Source organism: Montipora capricornis, chromosome 10 (genome assembly GCF_036669925.1).
Source record: "Montipora capricornis isolate CH-2021 chromosome 10, ASM3666992v2, whole genome shotgun sequence".
NCBI classification, from domain to species: domain Eukaryota; kingdom Metazoa; phylum Cnidaria; class Anthozoa; order Scleractinia; family Acroporidae; genus Montipora; species Montipora capricornis.
In genome coordinates, this window is record NC_090892.1 from 19,659,142 (window position 1) to 19,669,141 (window position 10,000).

General features: G+C 41.7%; 1 protein-coding gene across 1 annotated transcript in view; it reads left to right on the forward strand.

Annotated features, from left to right (window-relative positions):
- The window catches only part of LOC138018374 (MAM and LDL-receptor class A domain-containing protein 2-like), a 252,304-nt gene that overhangs the window by 146,298 nt on the left and 96,006 nt on the right, over positions 1–10,000 (forward strand). Inside the window, exons 79-86 of the mRNA XM_068864996.1 lie at positions 2,319–2,473; positions 3,265–3,460; positions 4,642–4,860; positions 6,424–6,643; positions 6,739–6,974; positions 8,486–8,745; positions 9,235–9,470; positions 9,960–10,000. The exon at positions 9,960–10,000 is cut by the window's right edge and continues 93 nt beyond it. Coding sequence (XP_068721097.1) covers positions 2,319–2,473; positions 3,265–3,460; positions 4,642–4,860; positions 6,424–6,643; positions 6,739–6,974; positions 8,486–8,745; positions 9,235–9,470; positions 9,960–10,000 — 1,563 coding nt within the window. The remainder of the gene's footprint in view (positions 1–2,318; positions 2,474–3,264; positions 3,461–4,641; positions 4,861–6,423; positions 6,644–6,738; positions 6,975–8,485; positions 8,746–9,234; positions 9,471–9,959) is intronic.

Genomic DNA, 10,000 nt, shown 5'->3' on the forward strand with positions numbered 1-10,000 from the left:
TTGAAATGTCGGCATCTCCAACTGAACGATCATGTACGAGCTGCGAAAGAAAAACTGCAGTAGGAATTTTATGAGTTCGTTTCGGCGAAGCTACGTGGAAAGAGGACCGTGGAAACCACGCAACCACGGTTATCCTCTCCCTATTCAAGTCCCAAGTCAAAGAAAGTCACACTGCTGTGGGAAAAGCGATGGCTTTTCTTAAAGATAAAACTAGAAAGTGATCGGAACAGATTTCCCCTGGCGAAAACTTAAAGCGGCTATCATAAATCGAAATTAATCCGATTCGATACACATACTATGTTCGATGACACTGTTAAGTATGTCAACAATCTTGAACCTCTTTCAGAGGTTTTCTCTTTCTTTACGTGAAGGATTTGGGCTGGCCACTGGGTTGGGAAATAAGCGCAGTGGATAGTTCCAAGAATATTACTAGGATTCGAAACAAATTCAACGCTTTCTCGATGTTTCCCTTGCCTCTACAAAATAACAAACGTTATTTTTTCCTTCATGGGACATAAATTATGAAATATATTTGATTGACAGGTTATCTCCTCATGGCCAGTCCGAATCTCTTGTCCGCTGGTGGACGAACTGTTCAAAATGCGCAAGAATTATAGCAGGCGGGATTTCAAAATTACTAGTCCACATGCCAATCGCGGCCCGCTCGAGGCCAAAACCATCGTACTCACGAGTGTTTCATAATGCAATCTTTCGTCTGCAAAAGAAAGCCCTAGGAATCATGTCCCACTCTAACCCCATGTGCACATACCTACCCTCTCCATACTCATAAATAGGGAGTTTAAAAAACCACGACGGCTACGGCGACGAAAACGTCACTTCAAAATATAAGTTTGAGCTATTCTAAGTACTTCATGATTATTCCATCTTGTTTATATTATTCAATATGAGCGAAGTGTCCTATAACTGGATTGGTACGGACGGATTTGAAGTAAAGAGTAAGACTGAAAGATTCACTGTAGTTTGTCCACGTTGTCTTAAAAACCTTAAATTTGGTCTTTTCACGTAGTAGTTTTGACGAGTACGGGAGAGAAATGTTCAAAAATGCGTGCCGCACGTGCAGCACGATCATTTTGGTTCTTTTAACCAATAATATTACTGCTTTTTGGCGTTGTCGTAGCCGTAGCCGTCGTCGTTTCTTAAACTCCCTAATACTCTGTCTTTACGGGTACAGGGTCCCCGAATTTGGAATGGTGTTCCTTTCTCACCACGCAATTCTCTCAATCTTTCAAACTCTCAACGTAAACTCAGAGATTTCCAGTCCTTTTAAACTATCATACAATTTTTCGTTTAACCATGAATCATTATTCCTCTCATAGTGCCTTCGAACTCTTTTGGTGTAATTGTGTATCCTAAGTTGTATATTTATTTGTATAGTCGTTTTTTTTTTTCTGTTTGCCATCTGGTAGTTCGCCTGATCTCTTGCATGATCTTTGCCATTGTAAACCTTAATCTGAGTTTTCTTTCTTGAACTAAGTAAATAAATAAATAAAATAAATCCTGCGATAAAATATCCTGCCAGGTTTGAGGTTATGCGAAGGGCGGGTGAACCTGACGATAAATTTTCAATTTTCTCTCTAAATACCCACCCTGTTCTCAAGTATTTTGTTCTTGGAATGGTGATGCACACTTTCCATACCTAGCGAATTGTCTGCAGTACACGAATTTTACAATCTGAAAGCCAAAAACTCTCGTGCTGTGTACTAATTAAGCCGCGTTCACGCACTTGACTTTTAAGCTTGTGAGTAAATGGCGTCACTTTCTCCTCGATCCAGATCGCTGAAGGATTATCGGTCGGGACCGTGCCAAGTAATGGCGGACCGTTAAATGAAAAGAGTGGAGTTAAAATAATAGTCCTCCTCTTCCTCTTGAATTAAATTGCTACCAAAATTTGACCTGTTGACGACGCAAGCAGATTTTTTTTTATCGCGGTAGCAATGTAATGCACCATAGGTCGAAATCAGCCAATCACTGCGGTAAGTGTGACCCACTGATGGTAGCAAAAACAAAAGTCCGTCGATTGAAATTTGAACTTCAGTCCTCGTGTTTATGAAAGATGCCGTAAATAGCACTAAACAACTAGCAAAGGTTTTTCGTGAGCACGGCTATGCGATGTATGACTCTAGTCCCGTTAGTTTGAGCCCTGCGAGACTTGACATCAACGCGAAAGATCTGTTGGTTTGAAGCACTAACATTACACCCTTACAGTTATCCAAAGGGCAATGAGAAAAAGAGACTGTCAAAACGTTTGTCTTATATCCCTGCACGTTGGCCAGTAAATTGTCTTTTTTTTACCTTAGGCTTTAGTCTCGAGTTCATCGCGTCCAAGTTCTTTGCTGCTGCGGACATGGCAGTGGATGACGTTACATTCCAAGGCTGCGCCTTACCACCCATCAGACCTTGCATAACTGGGGAGTACCGCTGTATCAGAGGCTCTTGTGTCAAACCCAATCAGGTTCGTTGTTTGCATTCGTTGAGAAAAATGAAAAAGACAGAAAGGGAAAGACGGGTATTCTCGGTTTTCAAATGACGTCACGGCCACCATGTTGGAGCCCCGACCAAATCCTCCGGGAATTTAACTCCATTGTTATGCAAAAGTTTTCTTTGGTTTTCGTTGAAAAACATGATTGTTGAGCACGTGAGTGAAAACCATCAATAGGGCCGAGATCTGTGAATTGTTGTTAGAAAACGGAATTTTGGTTGTCCTTATCGTCGATGAGAACGTCATTTAACTCATCATTGCGCAGTGACGTGGCATTGTGTTAATACCCCCTTGAGTGAAACTCCATGTTAAACGTCGTATGATCGAGCGGTCCGGCTGGTGATGTAAAGCGGGGCAATCAATTACATCATCGAGGCAGACGTTTTTTTAAAGTAATGCCTCTCGAACAAAGCCGTGTCATTTAGTCGATCTTTGGTTTTCGGTTGTATTTGTTATCCCCAAGTAAACAAACGGTAAATAAGCAACATTGACAATGACTGCAAAATTCTCGCGCGCTCATTGGCTAATTTTTATTGTCAATAAGCGGACAGACACAATAATTTATAATTTATGTGCGTAGTCTGCGGATCCACGAGGCGATAGCCGAGTCTACTTTGACTATGTTATGACGAAATACGTGATCAATAACAGGACAGACGCATGAAAAACTGACATTAATTTGTTAGATATAAAATAAAAATCACAAAATGAAAAATGTTGCGACACGGTACTACTAATGGGGACTTTTTTTTCTCTTCTGTAAGGTGTGTGACTTTTCTGACGATTGTGGAGATAACAGTGACGAGAGTCCAGCTGTTTGCACGACTTACAAGGAAAGGTGTAATTTCGACAATGACCTTTGTTCCTGGAATCAAGACACAGACGACAATTTTGATTGGACAAGACAAAGTGGTGGTACTTTCTCGTGGTCGACAGGCCCTGGAAGAGATCATACCACCGGTAATTGCGTGAGATAGTAGGGAATTCGCGAAATTTCCCGTACTGTTGTGCTCTAGGAAACTGGCTTTATTAGGGCGCTTACACAGTAACGCTGTCACACTTTCCCTTAAAAGAGTTTTCTCATGAATTCTCTGTCTGCAGAACAGGTTTGATAAAAATGACTCATATAGATGTGTAGGTGTGTACGGTCGTGGAGTATTTTCACGAATTTTCAATGGATTTGATTCGCTCTACGTGGTCGTCATTCAAAACACAGACACTCGTAAAAATATAGCCTGCGAGCAAGCTCTCAAGTAGCAATACTCAGTCCGCGACAGAAAACGTGAAAGCATCTAATGAGATATACTTATTGAACGAAACGAGGACAGATGTCTCCAGAAGTGCCCTAAATTAGATGCACGCAGATTTCAATAAGGGTCACGAAGTGTCCCCTTGCTGTTCTCCCCAACTTCAACATCATTCGTGTCTCGGAATTCAGACGATTAACGTCACAAAGTTTCCCCCAAATGCTGCTCCTCAATTACGGATAAACAGCAGCATTGACCCTCAGCTAACAATAACGCTAACCTTTACCCTCACCTTGTTGGTGGAAATAGTTAGCAATGGCTAAGACTTTAATTAAGGGACACTTCGTGTTGGATTTAAAAATTCGTCGTGCATCTAATTAGGTGCATTTCTGAAATGTACCAAAATGTGAAACGCGCTGACGAGCGGCTCGTGCAGAACCATTGTCTTTGCTCATTAATCCTATTGTTTCATGGCTTTGTCGTAGCCGTCGTCGTCTTCGTTGGCTCAGCTCCCTTTAAACAGGCCGACTTCCAACACTTTAGGCGGGGACAGCTATTCTTAGAGTTATTTTCATAGAGTTATGTCGTGGAGTTAGAGTTAAGTTTCCAAAATCCTGAATTCAAGATTTTGGAAGCCAGCATTCATAAAAGCTAACCTTTTGTTTAGGCCTAATTAGGCCTGAGGTTAGCTTTTATGCATGTTTAGGATACTTTTTGTATTTCTAAATTCAGGATTTAGGCCTTCCGAAATCTTGAATTCAGGACTTTGGAAACTTAAGTCTAAATCTGCGACATAACTCTATGAAAATAACTCTACTGCTAGTCAACTTCACTGTAGACATTTTTTTTTTTTGTGAGATGTGATATTTATATTTTGCTTTGCCGACATTTCAGGATCTTCAAAAGGATTTTACCTGTACATCGAGACATCGTTTCCAAGAAAGCGGAACGATTCGGCTCGCTTGAGCAGTATGACTTTCCGACCTTCTTCACGGAATGACAGCTGTTACATGCGTTTTTGGTATCACATGTATGGAACGGATGTGGACACGCTCAGTGTCCTACTAAGGACATCTGTGGTTGGACCATTGATCTCCATTTGGAACAGAACAGGTGAAACGTTTTAAGTTTCAGTTCCTATCTTTTATGGGAGCGCAAGATATCAAGTTTGACAGACCACAACACCAGGGGTTTCCCCCTGCTCTTCACAAGCAGTGTGTGGGTTTTTTAACGTCCCGCAGTGTTGATTAACAGGGAAGGGTGAGAGGGGGCCTACGGCTTATAGTCCCTATCCTTGAACGTCTAACCATTTGCGGGTGTAATTTCAAAGGCAGCAATTTCACCTCAGTCGAGCTCACGACCTCCCGCATGGCAACCCAGTGCTCAACCTACTGAGCCACCGGTGCGTCCTATTCGTTCTTATTTCCGCACTTGGAATAGTTTAGGTTTCTCTTTTTTATTTTTTATTTTTGACAAACATGTGAGATTTGAAGGAACAATGTACTAAAGACATGTTTGAACTCCGGAAATGAAACAAGTTGTGTTTTGAGATCAACGCAGTGATAAACACTACTTTATCCGTAACGAAAGGAAAGCCTGAAAAAAAAAAAAATCCTGTGGGCTTCAATGGGATTCGAACCCATGTCCTCTGCGATACCGGTGCAGTGCTCTACAAATAGCAGGTTTTCACGTGACGTCATCGCCGCCATGTTGGTTGACGAAAACAAAAGATCTCTCATTGGCTTCTTTTGTTCGGTCACCAGAAGTCGCACATTTCTCTATTTTTATTGGTATCTCTAGAGGTTGGTTGAAAACGTCCTATTGAGCTATAAAGCCGACCTGGAGCTGGGGCCTGGTGGCTGTTTCTCGAAAGTCCCGAAACTTTTCGGGCGTATTTTGGGTGACATAAAACGCTTTGTGCCTTCAAAAGGAAAACGTTTCTCGTAATGAAACTCTGCGATTGTTTCGTTTTCACTGGTGTCGCAAACGTGTTCAAAGATCAATTTTTCATTAGTAGCAGATCATAGTTTCACGAACTGCTTTTCGGGGCCGAAAGGTTTTCGGGACTTTTGAGAAACGCACGCCTGTTTCTCGAAAGTCCCGAGACCTTTTGGGGGGCCGAAAAGCCAGTTGTCAAACTGCAATCCGCTTGTTTTGAAAAGCTGATCTTTTAACATGCTATTCATGCAAGAAAAACCAAAAGGATTGCGAAGTTTCATGACTGAAAACCTCTGAGTTGCCAAGATATAATGGGAAATGTGGCACCCGAAATAGGCCCTGGGGTCTTTTTCTCAAAAGTCCCGAAACTTTTCGGGTGTCACAATTCCGTTTGTATCTCAAGAACGGAGAGGATTTAAGTCGTCAAACTTCGCAGTCATTTTTCTTTTTGTTACCTTGAAAACATGTTAAAAGATCGGCTTTCCCGAAACAAGCGGTTGACAGTTTCACAGATGGCTTTTCGGACCCGAAAAGTTTTCGGGACTTTCGAGAAACGGGCCCCAGGTACCCAGGCCCCTGTCAATTATCATATTGACCTTCTCGTTGATGACTTGACAGCTGAGCCGTATGAATTGCACGACCACGCGTTTCAGTCCCGTGCAAGCTTGGATTTTTTCCATGCTTCTTTACATTTGCTTGTCATTTACATGTCTTGAATTTTGCTCTGTATCCATAAAGGTGAACAAGGCGACATATGGAGGCGAGCTGAGATCCAATTAGCCAGTAACGTCAACTTTCAAGTGGTAATCGAGGGCCTCAGTGGCCCTGGTTTCTTGGGTGATATTGCGATAGATGATGTGTCATTCACACCAAATTGTCAGCCAGACAGCACTGCCACTATCTCTCCTACTTCACCAACTGGATCACCAATCCCTGGTTGTAATCCTGGTCAATTCAAGTATGTACATCCACTGATTTAAGTCCCCTATTTTAGTGTACTTCAAAACGAAGCCGGGTATTAGCAATCCACTTTTCTAATTATTTTAAAATTAGGTGTGGAAATGGCGTGCAGTGTATTGATGACAACAAGGTATGCAACTTCCGCAAGGATTGTTCCAGTGATAACTCGGACGAGATCAAGTGTCCAACTCAATGTAACTTCGAGAACGGGTACTGCAAATGGAAAAATCCCCAAAGTGTGGACCATTATGACTGGATTCGTAACACGGGCAAGACTCCATCTAAGTACACTGGACCATCTGTTGACCACACACTGAACACCTCGTCAGGTTAGTGGTGAATTTAAGAAATACAATACAATACATACTTAATTGACCGCTCCCCATAGGGGCTTTCAGGGCCAATGAAACACAATCAACGAAACAACAGAACACAACAACAACAACAACTGTTAAGAATCCCAACTGGCCGGAGGCAAACCAGTTGGCTATTTACAAGTGCAGCTGGGAAGTTGAACCAGGGACTACCAGGAACAAATTCAAAGAGTGGTCCGAGGGGGTCTTGAACCCGGGATCTCCGGATCTCAAGGCAAGCACCCTAACCACTGGGCCACACTGCCTCCCTGAAACAAGTTTAAAGGTCGGCATTATTGGGACATGATGCAAGGGCACTTAATGTTCTTGTGTGACATTTTCTGGAAAACGTTTGTTCCAGTTCCCATGTAGCGTAACATACAGGTCGTCTGAATGCGTACCTCGTTAAGAGGGGACAAAATGACTCATAAGTCTTAATTACTGTAAGGAACAAGATCATCAACAAATTTATCAAATGGTTTCAGTTTATTTTTGTCCTTGTCACCCATATCACCAAATTGCTATAAGGAGATTAGGTTATTAGTGAAGTTACCATTAACAATCCATTTGAGCGACTTATTTGCAATTCAGAATGCAGAACGTATTGATTCCGTGACGGGATCATTATCAAGTGATAGAGAAGCGCCGATCTACGATAAATATGTGCTAAGCGAATTTACTCGTCTTTGGTTAGACAAAGAAGCACATTCAATCTCAAATTTCCCGTTTTGAACCCCAATTAAGTTGCTATGGCAAACCTGTGCTGACAGGGTCAAAGGCGAACCAAAGATAACGGAAAGCAGTGTCGCAATAAAAATTGTTTAATCTTCTTTTAAATACTCCGAATTATAGGTACTCGGGGTGTTTCAAAAGTTCTCAGATTGGGCTCACCAAAGGGCTCTTGCAACTATAAGACTCTCCAAACGTCACTCGTACTTGTAAATTCCAAATAGTTCTCGAGATCGTGCAGCTTCATTTACTAATTACAAGACAGGGCGTCTTTTTCCAATCACTTGCCTAAGATATGTATTCAAAGTCCCTTGCTTGATTTTGAAAGCTTGAAATAACGGTGATAGGTAAAGTTGGAAGTTTATGGGGACCTGTTAAGAAAATAGCAATTCAAATAAAGGGAACAATTTGTAAAGGAACAAAACTGGTAGGAGTTACCAGCTGGGCTATTTGAAAAGAAAGGCTGAGATGAAGTTGGGACCACAAAATACAAACTCGTTTGGTGCTCAGAACAGAATTTAAATCCGTAACGTCCACTTGAAAATTCAGCGCCGTTAACAACTGCATCTTGTGCTTCAGAGAACTTTCTATCCCGGACTATTCCTTGTTGATGTTCTTGTTGTTGTCAGTTTGCAACGTGATAAAGCGGTAATGAAATGGCACGAGGTGTTGTCATGGAAACGGTTGAAAAGTATACTCTTGTTTTTAAAGGTTATTCCTGACCAGTTTTTTCTCTTTTTTTGTAATCTTGATTACAGGTTATTACATCTACACTGAGGTGTCTAACCGCACGGGCTTCCTTGCGAACGCTCACTTGGTCAGTCCATTCTTCAGGCAGGCTGGAAAAACGTGCAAGTTCAAGTTCTTTTATCACATGTTTGGTCCCAACATCGGATTCCTTCAAATCGTTTACCGCAGAAATTCGCGCGACCAGCTACTCTTCAGCACCTTTGGTAACAAGGGGGACCGGTGGAACAAAGAAATCGTGGACCTGCCAAAGTGTGCTAATGACTTCCAGGTTAATAAATGACTTACCGTAATAGAACTGTGATGGTCACCAATGATAGGCTTATATTAAGAGCATATTGAGATTTTTTTCGCAATAAATTTATTGTCTTTGCCATTTCTTGGTTTCGTCGAAGTGGTCGTCGTTTCTTAAGCTTACACAGGTGAGTGTGGAATGACACAAATTATGGTAGTGGATTGTTTTTGCTTGACTTGACGACAAAGAAAGAAATGTTGGCCTCTGCAATTTTCCTTTTGTGTCGGTAAAATCAATATGGTTGCTGATCATCTTAGCCAAAAAGAAGAAAAACTCAATTCCTTCCAAATTACAGGATGCTGGGTTTGTCTCCAAAACGAATTTAATGACCAAGTTCGTACCAGTTATTTGCAGTTCAGAGTTGGAGCATCCGAAAGATTATTCCAAACGCCGACGACTTTCTGAAAAGTGTTCAGTTTCTCCTTCTATTCAAATTCGATCTTTTTTCCTTCCCCTTCTTTGTAGGTTGTGATTGTCGCAAGGCATTTCTCTACAGGAAGCCTCGGCGACATTGCAGTTGATGATTTGAGTTTTGAAAACTGTGCTGAACCTCCACCGCCATCATCTGGGACATGCAGTGGTGGTAATGCATTCCGATGTAAAAGTGGACATTGCATTGACCAGTCAGCGATGTGTGATTTTGAACCCGATTGCTGTGACGGATCAGAAGAGACGAATGTCACATGTGCCAGATATAACAGGTAGCAATGAAGCAGATTAGATTGACTTTCGTATGACCTTGAAAAAGTGTTCGCAATTTGTTTTACGATGATCAAGGACATCATCACATCAGAGTATCTACTAGTAATTGACCGAATGCAAAAATGGCCGCCAACAAATTATTCTTTTGTCTTTGTGTTAATTAGCCTAACTAGCCTCGTTCACACGCGTTAAATTGAAAAGAATTTGGGCTGTAACACGAGGCTAGTTAGGCTAATTAACACAAAGACAAAAGAATAATGTGTTGGCGGCCATTTTTGCATTCGGTCAATTGAGAGAGAAAAAAATGAGACAATTTACTCTGCAAGGTTCGATATGTGAATCTAGGCGGAACGAGTATGTGGTTGGTGCTCTTCTCAATTCACCTACCGTATTAAGTATAGGAAATTAAGTGTACTTTCGGATACAAATTGTTGGTTAACGTTCCTCTTATAGATTTCGGTGTCGAATGATTCGTTATATTTTTGCAGATGCAACTTCGAGACTGGGCTCTGTGACTGGACGCAGTTGG